The sequence below is a fragment of the Orbilia oligospora genome (genome assembly GCF_000225545.1).
Source record: "Orbilia oligospora ATCC 24927 unplaced genomic scaffold scaffold00079, whole genome shotgun sequence".
Classification (NCBI taxonomy): Eukaryota; Fungi; Ascomycota; class Orbiliomycetes; order Orbiliales; family Orbiliaceae; genus Orbilia; species Orbilia oligospora.
The window spans coordinates 824,367-842,768 of NW_011645636.1; the positions used below are offsets into that span (position 1 = coordinate 824,367).

General features: G+C 48.2%; 3 protein-coding genes across 3 annotated transcripts; 2 read left to right on the forward strand and 1 right to left on the reverse strand.

Moving 5' to 3' along the window:
• Positions 1 to 185: 185 nt before the first annotated feature.
• Positions 186 to 2,355, forward strand: AOL_s00079g269 (uncharacterized protein; the record flags this gene model as incomplete). Its single annotated transcript, XM_011124144.1, has 2 exons — positions 186 to 438; positions 524 to 2,355. The coding sequence occupies 2 exons, from the start codon at positions 186 to 188 to the stop codon at positions 2,353 to 2,355; spliced, it is 2,085 nt and encodes a 694-aa protein (XP_011122446.1).
• A 1,043-nt stretch (positions 2,356 to 3,398) lies between these two features.
• Positions 3,399 to 6,368, reverse strand: AOL_s00079g270 (uncharacterized protein; the record flags this gene model as incomplete). Its single annotated transcript, XM_011124145.1, has 1 exon — positions 3,399 to 6,368. The coding sequence occupies one exon, from the start codon at positions 6,366 to 6,368 to the stop codon at positions 3,399 to 3,401; it is 2,970 nt and encodes a 989-aa protein (XP_011122447.1).
• A 4,963-nt stretch (positions 6,369 to 11,331) lies between these two features.
• Positions 11,332 to 17,338, forward strand: AOL_s00079g271 (uncharacterized protein; the record flags this gene model as incomplete). Its single annotated transcript, XM_011124146.1, has 4 exons — positions 11,332 to 12,177; positions 12,360 to 12,611; positions 12,701 to 17,051; positions 17,109 to 17,338. The coding sequence occupies 4 exons, from the start codon at positions 11,332 to 11,334 to the stop codon at positions 17,336 to 17,338; spliced, it is 5,679 nt and encodes a 1,892-aa protein (XP_011122448.1).
• Positions 17,339 to 18,402: the final 1,064 nt, after the last annotated feature.

The following is an 18,402-nucleotide window of genomic DNA, read 5'->3' on the forward strand; positions in this document are numbered from 1 at the left end:
TTTAACTTCGGGTGGAAGTGGGATAGGTATTATGCCCTAGTCCCCTCCGCTGACTTAGATGTGCCTGCTTGATGGAATAGCCTTGAAATTGCATTGTCGACTTAATACTAAGTTTATACCACTCATTCGACACTCGCCTTTTGCATCCAATATATCCACCTACCAACAATCGAATCAACAGCAAAATGCGGCCCTCGGCGAGTTTAACACTTCTTTATGTCGGCCTGATAGGCCAGACTGTTCTTTCGCAGGACACAGATCTTGCACATAGCTTTAACCATTCAAGGATTGGAATTACAGAGACTATCACCGAAACTACGTGGGTCTATCCCGTAGTTACGATGTACGGTGCACGGGAGAGACAATGTGGTCCACAATCTTTGGAACTTTGTGTAGATGTTTCCAGATCGATGTTCTCTATGGGTTCTATGACTACAGGTATTTATTCTTACGGTTTACAACTCCTAGGCTGGTTTCTTTAAAGGGTTTAGATCTGACAAATGATATCATGATTTTGTGCCAGCGCCGTTACCAACTTCTACTGCAACCTTGCAAGGACCTTTTGCAATTGAAGTCCAGACTTTACAGGAAGTTGTGGAACTGACTGAAACGCAATATCTTGCCATTGCTGGTGAATATGTCGTCCTTTACCCGGGTCCTCATATTCCCGGGTGGTATATTGACTCTGATGGAAATCTTATTTTTGATAACACTGGTTTCAGGCTTGGGATTGCTCCGCTTGATATACAAACATCAAACGTAAAGCGAATGTTGAGAATAGATCCCGATCAAGATAACAATGGTTATGATACTATCATAGCTGGAAACAGAGAAGCTCCAGTCGGTGCGAATATATTTACTAGATGGCACGGGGACCCGAGAAGTCCTACTTCTCCGCTCCAAATCATCGACCAAGATAATAATGTCACCGATCTTGGTTTCATGGGGTGCAAGTTCGTTATCCCGGACTTAGGTGTCAAGGCATGGCAATTGGAGGCTGCGTACAACGTCGAGGGATTCCTACAAAGCAACGAGACATCTAGTGTAGTCGACCCCGAATTTTGCGCCTCAGTTCTACTATTACCGGTTACGTCGGTCCCGGTGTCTACAGCCGTATCTTCGCATACATCAAATTATATCACCACTTCTTCTTCATCGGTGGCTAGTATTACTCCTACGCCGACAGAGACAACTTGGACTTCTTTCCCGATTCAAGTCGACTTTGATACCTCGAACAGCCCAGACACGGAGGCGGAGTATTATATCGAAGAAGATGAGAATGGATATGCATATGTCGATGCAACTACGGATCCTCCTTACTACCATTATCACAATGATAGCGGCCTTCTTTCCTCCGAAGTTTCAGGAAATTACCTGAAGATCGCAGTCGTAGACTCGCCTAATAGCCTCTCCTCCTCATCTTCAGCTGGCAGACGTCGCCAAATCTCCAACGGCGATAACTTCGAAGCCATAGTCGAAGGCGAAACCATCATCCCCGCCGGCATCAACATCCCAACATTCCTCGTCTGCCCCCCAAACTCCACGGACACAGATAATCACTCCCTCATCCTAGCTTACGACCCAGATACCTACATCCAACAAAACTCCAATTTAAACTGCGTAACCGCAAGTCTAAGCTTAAACACAAACGCCCCAACCCCATCAACAACCATCATCAGCACCACAATAACAACCACAGAACTCCCCACTGTCACAGCTACAGCTCTTTCTCCCAATATCATCGGATGTAACGCACTAAACTATACACTAGCATACTCAACCACCGGTGTCATGAACTCCTTCGCTACCGCATGTTGGTGTTATTCTTACCTCGCATCTACAATCTCCGCCATCACAACCCAAGACTGTACCCCCACAATCTACAAAGTAGTCCCAAGCATAACCTCCATTTCCGTCTCCGGCGTCCTCTCCTCCACAACCTCCGGTAGCGGTGCAATCCGTTCCGATAGAGAAAGCATAAACTCCCACCACCGCTTTATTCTTCCCAGAAACACCACCGCCGTTGCGGGAACAACGACTATTTCCACACCAGCCACCACCACTACTAACAATTACGAAGATATAACAGTAGTCCCCACCCCGACAGAATGGTTTTCGGCAGTCGAGGCTTCTCCGGCTTATTTTACAAGCTTTTGTGATACGATGTTGGAAGGGAATAGGATTGAGACTTTAACGATCACGAGTTTGAGTGTGGTTAGTAATACGGTTGGTTCGGTTGTTATTTCGCAGACTACGGTGCAGACGGTGTGTTATCAGGAGGTCTGGGAGCCGGCTGTGACTATGAGTACGCCGGCTATTGTTATTTGTCCGGTTACGGTGACGGGGAGTTCTTAAGTTTTATCTCACTGCTTCTTGACTTAATCTTTGAGGTTTTTATTTTTTATTTGTTTATTTTTTTATCATCTTTATTTGGTGTTATTTTGGTGTGTATCGGTTTATATGTTAGGCATCTATGTTTTAGGGGTTTGATTGATATAAAATTAAACATCTTTAGTACTTGATGAGGGCTTAAGCTTATGATCTTGTTTCATAGATTAATTAGCTATCTTGGAACTAGACCAATTAGCTATATGTAGCTTTAGTATTTAGAGCTAGTTAGTCTCAAAAGTTACCATTCTTCGTTAATTATAACTTTAAAACTGTTGTCACGAGTTGGAAATGCTTTAGAAAAGGCATACTCTATGAACTTGGATTATAAAGAATATGTGAACGGAGACTAGAACAGTTCTGGTTATCACAACCAGGCTCTTTATTACTATCTCTCAACTTATCTATCAAAAGTGAACTACGGAAGACTCAGCCAGGAGTTCAGTTATGCTAAATAACTGCATACTCGAGTCATCGCCCTCAACGAAGAACACTTTGATGCTAACACTAATACTCTAATTCCACCTCTTAGCTAGTGACCGCAGAGGACTCACCGAGATTGCAAGCTACGCTAAGTAACTACGATCAAGGTATCATCTTCGATGCAGGTCAAAACTTTCCTCGCACCCTTTCGTAAACTTCAGATCGCCGTTACAATACCCACACCCTGTTAGATTCCGTAGCCGCCTATAGCGCAATGACAGGTCGAACTAGAAATGAAAAACAGCAGTCTATAGCACAATGACAGACTAACTGTTGTCCTCCAAGCCGGAACGGTCGCTTATAGCACAATGACAAGCTTGACCGCCCTAAACTCTTCACTGGACCAGGGAACTCTACAAAACTCCAACAGCCCTCTATTGCGCAATGACAGAGGTTACCGTATCCTCAGAGGGAAATCACAGCACAGGCTTGTTTCTGCATGACAAAACCCAAACTGCTCAGACCTCTTCATTGGACTAGGAGCCCACCCCAACCACACCACCACCACCACCACCACTCCCCGTCCTCTACAACCCCCACCGCCAGAGGACACTCCGTAACCTTTCCTTCACCCGCCTCAACACCCCCTTCGCCTCCTTCGCCTCCTTCCTCAACCCCTCCACCTCCCCACGACGTGCTTGGAACATGTCATACCACAGGGGGATATCCGCCCTATATCCCACCTGGGTGCCCCTCCTCATGACCATCCGCAACGTCTCGGACAAAAACTCCTCCCACTCCCCTCCCAAGGTATCAACAACCAAGTCCCCCGCCACAAGCTCCGACCTCATTGGTGCGCATTGTACCTTCATGTATGGGGTCACCACATCCCGAACCTCCCCATACATGTTCCTCCTCTTATCATTATACCCCATTCCGAATGTTGCGTACTCGAGCAGGGAACTGGGGGGATGTTCTGGAACATCGACCCCCGTGGTGTCTAGGTTAAGACACCAAGAGAAACGGTCCCCGACACGTCGGGAACGACGGATCTCTCGGTCGTCCTTGACCTCGAGCACCACATCGCCAAACCTCCCTTCCCCCGTGCTCTTCTCGTCCCATTCGGTGTAGTCGAGGATGTCATATCCTCGCTGTGCGTACTTACCGCAACAGCGGACTAATTTGGCCGTCATGGCCTGGGTTTTGTAGCCCCTCCGCTCTACAAAGGTCCCATGGGGAAATATACTGTATGCGCCCTTGTAATCGTACACGTTGAAGAGGTGGGTCGCATAGAAGTCTGAAAGGATCGCATACATTGGGGGCCCATGGGTAACGATCAGCTGGACTTGTCGTAATGACTGGTCTTCAGCTTTGCCTTTCTGAAAGAGGAAGACGCCCTCCAACGTCTTCATTTCATACCGGGCTAGGTACCCCAAGTTGCTCCCCTTAGACAATCTACCGGCCTGCTCCAACTTCTGGAAGTCCTTGGTGTCAAAAATCCGGTCGACCATCGCTTCCTCGATGCCGCCGGATTGCCATTGGTATGGCACCCACGCGTAACCCTCCACTTCCTCCAGGTGCTCCTTGAACCCCCTCAACCCCCCGACTTCGACGTAAACGTCTAAGTCACTGTTCTCGAAGCGTTCGCGTGATAGGAACTGCAGGGCGTCGCTGCCACTAACAACGGCGCCGTGCGTAGCCATCAGCGACCTGAATTCCGTGGGCCTCTCTAAGAAATGCGCCATATGCGCATTGATGTCCCAAACTTGTTCTTTCTTCTCCCTCAGAGCCTTGCATGTCGAAGTAAGATTCAGGCAATCTTTCTCACTCAGCTTGTTGGAGATCCTGGCAAAAAGCTCAGGAATCTCGAACAGCTTGAGGATACTCAAAGGCTTCCTCTCAACCTCGGTGCTCGAACTCTTAGCACCTAGCAAGCGTCTACCAAACGACGTTCCTAAACGTCGTTGTCGGAGAGCTTCATCTGTGTTTCTGTCCGCCGTAATATACGGCGGTAGATCCAAGATGTGTCTCTTGGGCCATGGTAATCGTCTTGGCGTCGGACATGCGGACCTTCCGCGAGATGGTTCTGATTTCGGCCTCGGTGAGTCCTCAATGACTGGTGGAGGCGTTACTCGAGCTTCCCTGGCTACATCCTCTCCTAGAACCCCCTCCTGCTGGGGTCGGGTATCCGACAGCACAATGGCCGGCTTACCCGAAACTGATCCCGTGCTCTCGAGGGCTTCGGAGTGAGAGCTCGATTGCGCAATGACCGAGCGTCTCGAACGGATTTCGCCGTAAGTACGTGGGCGGCTTGGGTGAGGGTTTGACTGCACAATGGCCAAACTCCCCTGGGCATCCGACTGCACAATGGCCGGATTAACCCCGTCTTCTTTCTCCTTCCTCTCCTCATCTCTCTCTTCCTCAGTCTCCCCATCAGCTGGTGACGGGCAAAATATTGGCGTTGGTGGACTCGAACAATCGGAAAGCGTAGGAGTTACACCACGATATCTCTTTCTTGGGCGAGGGCTGGGGTCTTCTGTATGGATAATAACGGGCAATCCATGCCCGAGTGGTCTGGGTACTTCTGCGTCTTCAACAACTGGTGACTCCGGGCTGGATTCCCCCTCTCCACCCTCCACAACATCTTCGATCAACTCCCGCTTCCTCTTGCGAGGAGTGGGTGTCGGTTCGTCGACATATATGGTGAACGGAAGAGGGGAAACCGGCCTTTCTTCTGGCAACTCAGAGAGTGTCCATTGGGGCGAGGAACGCTGACCTATCTTGACTGGGGTGTAGTCATCCTCTAATTGAACATATGGCGGCTCTTCGGGTGGGATCCGCAACATGTGCGGTGTCGTACGTCCACTGTCTGTCCCTGTATTTCGATTGGCTCTCAAAGGCGCATACATGGCTTCTGAAAAACTCAACGAGGCTGGGTGCTCTGGTGAGTTCGGGTCCCTATGCAGCATATCGTCTTGGGCCTGTTGATACCATCTTGGGTCTGGAGATGGCTGGGGCGGTGGCGACCTCGGAGGTACGGGGTTCGAGGATCGCTTTCTTTTCTTCCTCTCTGCATTAGACGGGTTTGCTTTAGCCCATTGGAGTCTGTCTTTTAGAGCCAACCCTTGCGGGACAGTTTGATCATCAACTGAATACTCTGAATTGACAGGACTTGGAATCGTAGATGCTGACGACTTGGGACTAGGCTGGTTCGGTGAATTTGCTGCTTCCTTCTTCAAATCTTCGGTAGGCTGGGTTTCTTGCGCCCACTTTAGCTTGTCTCGGAAACCTAGCCCTCGAGGAGGTGCTTCGGCGTCGATGGAGTACTCCGACCCTATCGGAGTGGTATCTGTAAATGTTGGCGATGAAGGTTTTTTTTCAATCTGAGGTGATCTCAGTAGCGTCTTAGGGTGGCTTTCTGATGCCATCGGTGAAATAGATTGTGGTTCTTCACTTCCACTTTCTATTCTAGCCGGGGTCTGCCAGTCTTTTATTTCGGGTGCAATGGAGCTATCAGCCTGCTCTGGAGACTTTCGTAGTTCTTTAGAATGATCCATTCTGAAGACAGCTTCGGATTCAAGGTTCTGTTAATGAAATCTTGGTGGGGGAACAGGTTTGGGATTCTTGTCTTGAGAATGCTTGCAGCGTGATGTTAAAACTGTTGCTAGCGGAGGGAATGACAATAAATACTGCTTGTTGAAGCTGTAGATACGTTTCAAGTCTTTGTGATAGTAAGTAATAGAAGGTACTTATCGTGCAGTGTAACGAAATTTGCTGTTTCGTTATTGTTGTGAGTAAATCGGGAGGGTGGTTGCTAGAAGACTGCAAACCTGAATCGTTGAGAACAATGAAGAGATGGCAAGATGGCAAAATAGCAAGCAGAAACGGTGATTTATTTTAACAATCAAGACTTTGCTGTTGAAGAGAGAAAGAATTGGTTGTTGTTCGAGATCGATATGAGGAAGAAAGGGCTGGTTGTAAAGAATCCTTTGCAACGACGCGTATCAAATTTTCAGTGTGCACAAACTGAAAGCTAGCCGATGCAACAATGAAGATTGATAAGGGCTGAGAAGGAAGGAATAGCAAGATACTTCGGTAGACTAGGAGAAGGGTCTTCAAAATCTCGAAAGCGTCGACTTGATGTGTAGGTCGTAGAAGGTGAAATTATCGTTGCAGCGGCGGTTGATAAAAACTATTGGAGTTGCAACGAGACGCGTACTAAGCAACAGGAAAGTAATCTCTACGAAGAGAAGATGGCTTGAAGGAACAGTAGAAGAGAAGAATGAGAATCAAGTTGTAGAAGGACTTGATTGAACGATCGAGGAGAATAGTGAGGAGAGAACTTCCTCGTTCGTCGGTTGGTTGGTCGATTGCTTGCTTGCTTAGATCTTGAAGAATGGTGATGCAGAGACGATGGAGGGTGAGGTAGAAAAGAAACAACGAGGAAGGAAGGAAGGGTAAAAAAAGAGGACCTTCATTGGAGGATGCTTGTGAATATAAACACGGCCGTTTGTCGACGTCTACAACCCCCCAATTTCACAACAAAAACAACACACATATTCTGAACATCCAATTCATGCTCTGTGTAGAGTAACCTGGTAATTAGAATGCTAGCAGACTATTATTTCTCTTCGGAATTGTATATATGATCTGGAAGACGCCCTGGTCTGCCATTGAAGCGGGGGGATATTGGTGAGCTTCTACTTTCAGGTCCTTCGAGATCACAAGATGATACCTAACACTGTTCTGTCTCCTTCCTACATCCCTCACAAACATTTACATTCACTAATGAAAAGAATAACAGGGAATATTCGATCAACGGTACTGGTAGACACATTTATTTCGCTTTTTATGAGTGTATACTCCTATTCTCTCGGACATCGATGACCTGCTTCAGGGTAGCGGTTGTTGAAAAGCTACTCCTGCCGCATTGTCCAGTGCAAATTGTGTCTGATACCCACCGACAGCTAGGATCAAATGAGCCCTCATAGTTGGCAGCCCTCCGAGAGCCCCATCTATTGGCTCATTGATAGCATTTTGTTCTAGAAATGCTGGGTTTGGATGCACGTGACCAGTAACCAGACAGCAGTCTTTGGTATCTTGGTCACGTGACGGTATTGCAGAGATTTGATCTCGAGATCCAGGGTTAACGTTCGGCTGTTGAAAGTCGTTGGCCCGAATGCGAACACAGATACAAGGAAAGCTCCGTCGAGCTGAAATAATGATGACGAAGTCGCGTTGGAGATATCCCGATTGCCCCTTTTCGCCAACTGAATACGAGATATGTACATGATGGGCATGGCACAAGGTCATCCGCGTTCGTTCGAATGGAGATGACCCGTGAAGGGACCCTTGTTCATCCAAAATAATGGCGTCCACAAAAGCATCACCGGTGAACGAGAAGCCTCGTTAAAAACCTTGGAAGTTATCCTAGTGGTGGGGGTTTAAGGGAAGAAGGCGTTGAAACGGGAATACCAGCTGCGGAGCCCCCTTTCGGCAAAATCTAAGATGTATCTTTAAATCGATAGTTGAGTTTTCCTTCCACCCTCAGTTTAATTGCATTGATTCTCCGGAACCGTCGACGCGGCCGTCTGTATGCGCAGGAAAATCCGACATCTCCGTTTTCTATTGTGTGGGTTCAGACATGTTTTTTTTTCCTTTCCTTTTCTCTAGCTCAAGGCTTTCTGGACTTCCCTATTTTTGTTTTTTTGGGGTTTGCTTTTTGCCTACGTTTCCCAGCTTTCGTCTTCCACACACACCCGAATCTTTTGTAAGATAGCGCAATCGTGATCAATCTTAAATTTCGCAACCACACCAAAAAAACGAGGGGACGCTGGGGTGGGTGTTTCCTTCGCCCAATCGCGATGTTTCGCGGATTGTTGGAAGCGAGCCTCGCTTTTGATGGAGATAGCTAACATCTATACTACGTAGTGGGCGTTGACAACAAGCATAGCACACCGTCTCGGGTTCGACGATGAATTTTGTGGCCACACGGGATGAAGCCGATGGTGATGATATAATCAGCGGGCCCCAGCTTAATTCAGGGACCGAGCATGCAAATCTGCATGTCAACGTTAAAAACGGACGGGCGAAAAAGAGGGCTTGCCGAAAGGGAAGCAACCCAACAGGGCAAGGTTTGACGGGTAGCAGAGACGAGCTGCTGGGTCAAACCACACCCTCCTCCACCTCGAATTCAGCTGGCGAGCGAGCTCGAGGTGTGGGTGTTTTGCATTTTTTATCATTTTTTTCTTCGCACTTCCGTTTTCCATTACCCCATGCTTAGCTTAGACTGCCACAGTTCCACGCTAGCGGGTTCGAATTTATGTATGTGTACCTGGAGGGAAAATGTGAGGAAAGAAAGAAAAAGGAAGCAGGATGGGGAGACCCGGCCGATGACCATCTGGCATGAAAACCTGCATCGGTAGAAGCTATATCTCTCGCACAGCATCTGATACTCCATGTGCCGTTTTTAATTAAACTGTCTCTTGGGGACTTGAATAGTTACGGTGCATAACATGCATGCGCCCGGAATCTCTATTAGCTGGCTCACAATTCTCATTTTTTGTGAACCGACCGTTTAGAGTAGAGGAATTTTGTTTTTTCCGTAATATCATGAGGAGGAGGAGAAGGAGGCGGTCGAATCAAGCCTGTCCGTCCCATCTGGTGGGATACCTGGGTAACATGCACAAATGCTTGTAAGCAGCCCATGTCCATGCGCTACTGCTGCTGGCATCCATGTTGTGCACACGAGAGGGTGAGAGAACGAGAGGGAAGGAGAAGGAGGATTTCTTTATTCCCTCCTACCGACGCTCTCCGCTATCGCAAATTGTCAGAGGGGGATCGTAATCAACGAAGTTCGGTTTGCATCAGCTGAACGCATGAATAAATGAATCCGAAACATGATAACATGTCCACATGTTAGAACATCGTAGATTCCGTTTTGAGCATTTTATCCATTCCCAATCTACCTCTACCATTACTGTTAACCTTCGCAACTTTTCTTCGATCGATAAGTGTTTGTCCCACATCGCCAACATCACCCCGGAAGGAATCCGTAGAAGGTTGACGGGGAGGAAAGATTGTGAGCTAAAATTATAATTTAAAGCAAAGCAAAAGGAGCTTGCTAGTACAGAGACTAACCGTTCTTTTTCGTCATCACGCATTCATTCGACCAATAAATCGCGCCTCTGGTTGATACCCACCTGTCTGCAGCAAGCTGCATTGGAGGTTCAAACTGTCCTGCACCCCGATTTTAACTGTCTCACACCTGGCTTGGGGCTACCAGGTGGTTTCTGTTTTTTCTGATCCGGTGTATATACTGCTCTATTGCTCACTTCTTCTTTTTCTCTTTTTTTTACTTCTTTCCTTTTGTCTGATCGAACCACCTTTCATCCTCACACACATCTTTCTGGATTCTGTCGTTTTCTACCCTCGGAGAGTGCAAGTGTATCATTGCAATCGAAAGGTCTAGTCTTGAACGGATATTCCGGGGATTGGAGCGAAATTGGAAACTGGTACCTGGTTAGGCCTAAGCCTGGCACGGACACCTGGTCACGTTTACCGCGGTCTTTCAGCCGCCCGAAAAGCGACAGCGCTCGACTTTGATTACTTGCTCAACTTCTACTTGCCTGCCTCTTGAGTATCTGTTATTATAACTTACTCAAGAGGATACAATCGAATCACCGTATTCATTCGTAAAAAATAAGCAGCCAACGGTATCAACGATCGACTGACGAGCGAACGAGATTTCAACAAGGGCATTTTTTTGATTGCAACGATGCGTGTTCGGTGTTCTTGGTAGTCGACACCCCTACGACTGCAAAAAGCTAATCGATCGGAGAGATATCCGACGTGTTTGCGAATTCGAATTGGACGAACATTGCAAGATTGGCGGGATTATTTGGACCGGACCTTGATTTGGAGCGAACTGGCGCATGCCATTGCATGTCCTTTTTGACCTGTACCGTCCTATAATATCCAATTGTCTCAATTCGATACTATTTGATAGTTGATATTTGATATCGCGGGGAGAGGAAAAAAGCTTAACGACCATCAAGCGACGGACTAGAGGAAGAGTTAACGAAGAACAAAACCGGCCAGGTCGAGATCCGTCGATTCCTGCTGACTTACTTTTTCTTTCTTTCTTTTCTTCTTCTTAACATCGGGTTTCATCATCATCGTCATCATCATCATCATCGTCGTCGTCGCCACGTTATTTTGATCACAGACATCCCTATAACAGATACAGACATATTAATAATATCATCACCGAACCGAAAGAGCCTCATCGGGCTCGATTGGAGAAGGAAAGACACCGCGGCTTTTGCTTACTTTAGGACTTAGGTGCTTGACCTAACCTCACCAAACCGCAGCCAATAGGCGAGACAGCCGGAGATAAATAGTTGATAGACAGATAGACAGACAGACAGGAAGGAAGAGAGAGGAAGAGAGAGGGAAATCAAGGCGTCAGGCTGGTCAGAAATTCCATTCGACGGGAGCCCAACCGCAGCAGCAGCAGCCATGGAACCGTCGCCCTATCATCACCCTCCTCCTCATCCTCCTCATCCTCCTGGCGGTCATCATCCGCCTCATCCTTCTTCCTCTTCCTCCACCACTTCTAACTCCCATCATAACAGCCCTTACCCACCATCACAGCATCATAATCATCATCACCAGAATCAACATCATCATCAACCTCATCAGAATCAACATCAACACCATCAACACCAACAGCACCAGCAACAGCATCAACAACAGCTGGCTCCTGGCTATCCGCCACCTTCGAATCCATCGTATAGCGCTGCCAGTGGCGGTGGTGGCAGTAGTGTTAGTAGTAATAGTGCTGGTAGTGGTGGTGGTGGTAGTGCCAGTGGTAGCGGTAACGGTGGGTTATCCAACAACAACATCAACTACCATCCACACTCCCACTCCCACGCCCACTCTCACTCTCATTCTCGCTCGCTCTCTTCTCACCACCAAGGCGGCCATTCTCCTCCTCCGCCAGCACACGCTCCTCCTCCTCCCTCTTATCCTTCTTCCAATAGCCAATACTACGACTCCCGACAACCTCAATCTTCCCATCATCATCAACCTCACCATCAACATCACCAACCACAACAGCCTCCTCCAGCAACTTCGACATCAACTTCATCCTCGTCGTCTCGCTACAACCAATTACAGAGTCCCATTCAGTCTCACCAACCATCGCGACCTTACTATTCGCCTCCACCTCCCTCTCCGGGACCCTACAATCCTGCTCCTACACGTAACAATAACTACTACGATCCCGTTGGTGGAAGGGAGACACCACGAGATTGGAACCAAACTTCTTCCCGCTACCCTTCCCTTACGTCACCAACTCAACAGGTAAAGTGTCCATGTCTACACAGTTGCTTGAAAATTTTTAGCAAACAATTTTGTCGCGATTATTATTTTCACCTTTCATCGACATCAACGGACATAATAATACTATCTCCGCTTTGCTCAATTGACCATTGATCGTTGCTAACCCTTGCTATTCCTTTCCGTCTTTTTTGCACCTTGTTTAGTCCCGACAGCCTATGCATACCGAGGGACCACAAGATAGACCACGGACGCCGCCTCAGGCTCCCAGATCACCAACAGAGTACAGAACCCCCCATGGCGATGTAAAACGGCAGATGTCTCCGACGTCCGTTAATGGTGGCCCTAGAAGGGTTTCTGTTCATTCCATGGATGCGAACTATCCGCCGCGTGGTCCCGAGTTTCAGAGTCCACCTTACCGCCCTCCCGTGATGGCCTCATCGCCTCCTATTGCCTCCGTATGTTACTCCATCGCATCTTCGCCTACAAATATCGCGTATATCACGTCGTAATTTTACCCTTTTACTGACTTTGTGTGGTGTGACAGTCTACACCAGGTTCGGCTAAGAAGTCCGCCATGTCCATATCAGCTCTGCTCTCTGGATCCGAAGAACGTCCACCAACCGCTCAACCGCGACATTCACCACCGCCACCACTACCACCACCACCACCTTCAGTTCCAGTCGCTCTGCCCCCTGATCCTGTCGCGTCTGAACCTTCTCCGCCTCTCTCGAAGCCCGTTGTCCCGACACCTGCACCAGTAGAACCCCGGGATCCAACTCCACCACCCGCCCCAACTCCTAAGGAACCTGCTCCTACCCCCGTTGCACAACCACAATCACAGCCAATTGCTGCCGCAGCAACGGTTGCTACTCCAGCAACACCATCGGAGCCGACACCACGCCCGAAGCGCAAATACGTTCGAAAGCAACCAGTCGAAGGCGTCCAAGTCAACATGAACTCTCCAACCAGCACCCGTCAAACCCGACATCACTCTCCCGACAGGTCTAAGATGGATATCGATGAAGACACACCGGTCAAACCTCTCAGGACCGACAAGAATTCCAACAAGAACCCGCACCCAATCGTTGACTTTGATGCTGTCGATGCTGAGGATGACATCTCCAAGGATACTGACCTTTACGCTCAAAAGAGAGAATTCTATCTGGCCAAAATACGCAAGAGAAAGCTCCAAGCCAACCGAACGGATGACCGACAGTGCAAACACCGAAGACTGAACTTTAGCAAACGAGTAGAGGAAGTTGTTTCTGCGGCCGCCGTTACAGGACGAATCCGTGGCGAACAGCACTTCCATGATGCAGCCTACCAGGAGATTCTCCGACGGGAAGATTTCGAGGAGAAAGAGCGTAAGAAGGAGATGCAACGGATCCGACGACGAGCGAAGGCAGCTTCGGAACACCGTGCTAAAGCTGAGCAGGCGGCCAAGGACGCAGCTGAGAATGCAGAACGACAGCGAGTACTTATGGAAGAGGCCAAGAAGGCTGGCAAGCTGTTGCCTATTGAGAGGACGCTCACATTTAGAGGGTATGACGATGTCGACTCTGAGGCACAGGTTGAAGAAGAAGTCAAGAAGGTCAAGAAGAAGCCCGGGAAGCCCAAAAGACGCACTGATGATCCAAAAGAACTTAACCTGCTCAAGGCCGATGTGGAAGCCCGACCACCACCACCTCCAGAGCCCGTTCGCGAACCCACGCCGGAGCCGATCCTCCCGAATTCCTCGAAGGCATACAATACTATGTACGAACAAATTTGGCGAGACCTTGCGCGCCGTGATATCCCGAAACTCTCGAAGCACCAACAATATACATTTTCCATCAAACAGTCAAACCACAAGAAGACGTCACTTTTGGCGTCGAAGGAAGCTCGAAGATGGCAGCTACGAACGACGAAGAACACGAAAGATGTCCAGGCGCGGGCCAAGAAGAGCATGCGTGAGATGACGGCTTTCTGGAAGCGAAATGAGAGAGAAGAGAGAGACATGAGGCGTCGTGCTGAGAGGGAGGCCCTGGACCGAGCGAAGAAGGAAGAAGAAGAGAGGGAATCCCGCAGACAAGCCAGGAAACTCAATTTCTTGATTTCGCAAACCGAATTATACTCTCACTTTATCGGGAAGAAGATCAAGACAGACGAAGTCGAGAGGTCCACAGACAAGGTTACTGGTGCTCCACCCGCACAACCTTCAACAGCGGCCCCTGTAGCACATGTCGATGATGGCGAGCTCGGCGAGGAAGTTACGAGGATAGAAGATCTTGATTTCGACGAGGCGGATGATGCCGACCTGAAAGCAGCAGCTACGACGAACGCCCATCTTGCTGTGGAGGCGGCACGTAAGAGGGCACAAGAATTTAATGGTGAAAGCGATGCAACTGCTCTGAACAACGTGAATCTCGACTCTGACGAGATGAACTTCCAGAACCCAACCAGTTTGGGGGATATCTACATCGATCAGCCCAAATCACTCACCTGCCAACTCAAGGAATATCAGCTTAAAGGCTTGAACTGGCTGGTGAACCTCTACGAACAAGGTATCAATGGTATTCTCGCCGATGAGATGGGTCTCGGAAAAACAGTACAATCGATATCTGTCATGGCATATCTTGCAGAATATCACAACATCTGGGGACCATTTTTAGTCATCGCTCCGGCCTCCACTCTGCATAACTGGCAGCAAGAAATTGCCAAATTCGTACCAGACCTTAAGGTTTTGCCGTACTGGGGTAGCACCAAAGATCGGAAGATCCTTCGAAAGTTTTGGGACCGGAAGCATCTGACGTACAACAGGGAGGCGCCATTTCACGTTTTGGTTACGTCGTACCAGATAGTAGTCCTTGACTCTCAATACTTCCAACGCATCAAATGGCAATATATGATTTTGGACGAGGCCCAGGCCATCAAAAGTTCAAACTCGGCGAGATGGAAGTCGCTTTTGGGGTTTAGCTGCCGAAACCGATTGCTACTTACTGGTACACCAATTCAGAACAACATGCAAGAATTGTGGGCTCTATTGCATTTCATTATGCCGACGCTTTTCGATTCCCACGACGAATTTAGCGAATGGTTCTCAAAGGATATTGAAAGCCACGCGCAGAGCAACACGCAACTCAACGAAGCGCAGCTGAGGAGATTGCACATGATTCTAAAACCTTTCATGTTGAGACGTATCAAGAAGCACGTGCAAAGCGAACTGGGCGACAAGATTGAGGAGGATGTTTACTGCGAACTCACTTACCGTCAGCGATCTATTTACCGTGCTCTCAGAAACAAAATCAACATGGCCGATATAATAGACAAGGCTGTGATGGGAGACGAAGGATCTCAGAGCCTTATGAACTTGGTGATGCAGTTCAGGAAAGTGTGTAATCATCCGGATCTGTTTGAAAGGGCGGATGTAGCAAGCCCCATGGCCTTCTCGAGATGGCCGGAGACGGTTTCATTCTTGAGAGAGGGACACAATGTGGAGGTACCATATGGCGTACGAAACTTGATTGACTACGAACTACCAAGGTTAGTGGCGAGGGATGGAAGGCTGGATATCCCGGGTGAGAAGTCTAAGTTCGGTTTTCGGAAGAAGTGGATGGATTCGAGCGAGAGTCTGTTTAATATATGGAATCCGCGGTACCTAGTGAGGAATTACGCGCAGGAGAAGTCAACCTTTGGGTTTTTGAGATTCATTGACACTTCACCGGCGGAGGCCTCGCGGGCTTTCCACTCACCGATAATCGACCGAGCCGTGCAGGTCTTTGCCGAGAACCGCCTGGATTACGAACCATTCCTGGAGTCTGAGGAGAAATGGGTTCCGATCCGAATGATGTTATTGATCAACACAGCAAAACAAAAGCTGGATCAACCTGAGCCGCAGGATTCGTTTACTCTTCGATCCTTGAAGAATATCTCGCGGAACGCATTCGAGAACGAGCAACTCAATCGGTTAGAACCAATGCTCATTCCGAAGGCGACAGCCCCACCAATCACGATCAGTTGCTCCTCCCTAGCTGTTTCGGCTGAGAGCGACGACTTTTTGTTCAACCCGCGGGTCAGGAGGCTCCTATTTCCACCGTTAACTATCGAGGAGGATCGTTTGGTTGAGGATAAGGTTGAGATTTCCGACTTCCCCACTCGTAAACTGTTGCCAGAACCGGATTCTGCGATCGGAGGCTTTACGTCTATTCAAGTTCCTTCGATGCGTAGATTTGTGGCAGAATCCGGCAAGCTCGCGAGATTGGATTCGCTACTCAAGCAACTCAAGGCCGGTGGGCATCGTGTGTTGCTTTACTTCCAGATGACCAGGATGATTGACTTAATGGAGGAGTATCTCTCTTATCGACAGTACAAGTATTTGCGATTGGATGGTTCCTCGAAACTGGAAGATCGAAGAGACATGGTGGCAGACTGGCAAACAAAGCCGGAGCTGTTTATCTTCTTGTTATCGACTCGTGCCGGTGGTTTGGGCATCAACTTGACGGCTGCAGATACAGTCATTTTCTACGACTCTGATTGGAATCCTACGATTGACAGTCAAGCCATGGATCGTGCGCATCGTCTTGGTCAGACGAAGCAAGTTCACGTTTATAGGCTTATTACACGTGGCACTGTCGAAGAAAGGATTTTGTTGAGGGCTAAACAGAAGGCCGAGGTGCAGAAAGTTGTCGTCGGTGGTGGCGAAGGGGAATACAAGAATGTCGACTTCAATAAAGGAAGTAGGGAAATGGCGATGTTGCTGCTGGATGATGAAGACGGCGATGGAAAAACTCTGGAGCAACAGATGGACGCCCGGGCGAAGCAAAGAGAGGCGGAAGACGCGGCGAAGGGTAAAGGAAGAAAGGGGGCGAAGAGAAAGAAGGCGGGGCTGGAGAGCTTGGAAGAGATGTATCACGAAGGTGAGTTGCGAAAATATTTATTTAGGCTAGGAGAAGAGGCTAACGAGGTTGAAATAGGCGAAGGGCACTTTGATGATAACAGTAACAAGCCCTCAGAAGCTAGCACGCCCGCCCCCGCTGTTTCTGCTGCCGCGACCAGTGCAAGAGGTGGTAAGAGAGGAGGACGTGGCGGGAAATCCGGTGGGCCGTCGAGATCCCATAGGAGGAAGTCAGCAAAGGAGAGGATGGAAATGGCGGACGGGGTGAGTGGGAGTGCGCTTGACGAGGATGTCGAGATGGGGATGTAATGTGATTTTGTCGTTGAATCTGCTTCACTCCGGATACCGTGAAGCTTTTCTTATTCTCCACTTTATACGGCTTTATTGTTTTTCGATATCATCATGGCTCTTTCTCCTTATGTTGGGGCCCTTTACTATGTCCTTTTGTTTTCTTACGTTCTGGTTTTTTTTTGTTTTACGCTCGTCAATGCATGTATTTTACTAGACGAAATACTGGCCGTTGGTTGATATTTTACTTTTGTATTCGGATCGGGTTTCTTTTGTTTTTCGTTTTCTCTCCTTCTACTTCTGCCCCTGCTTCATTCCGAAGTATGTTGGTTCTTCAGATTCAGTTTTTTCTTTTCTTTTCAAGAGTTCTAGATGAAGAGGTTACAGGGAACAAAAAAGAATGATACTGACCAAAACTACTTAGACTTCTGCTATACTGGATGTATTCCTAATGCTTGTGTACTAACTAACTACAACCTAACCTTTCTTTTACTTTGGAAAACTTGATGTTCGTTTCTTGTATGATAGTGGCTCTCCGAGCTTTGAGAATATCGAGCGGAATCCTCGAATGACGGATAAAACCCCCAATTCAATTCAAATTCCACCCGAAACAAATGTATGCAATCGAAGTCGTGGAATACAAACCTCGTGGAGTTTCCGAATGGAGCCAGGTCTCTCAATCGATCAAGCCTCGACGCCACAAAGGGTGGGGAACCATTAGTGCTAGAATGAACCACCATGCGGCGCAGCGGGGCCACATGAGCCCTCGAGCTCATATATTAATATACCTAACCCCCCCTCCACCCCAGTAATATCTATGGCCGGATAGCTTGCTGATGTTAGTACCTCCATACATCCATACCTCTTAATGCATAGGAATTAACTGAGGCCTTTTCCTGCACTTTTGGACATTTTGCCAGCTAAGGTTCGGGATTTTTTTCTTCTTTTCTTTTCTTTTCAATCCCCATCTTTTCTTTTCGCGTTTCTCCCTCTTGTTTTTCTTTCCGAGGGTAGGACACCACCCTTTATTCTCATTGTATAGCTCTCGAGCTTTTGAGTTCTTTTTTTTCGTCTGACCCGGGACG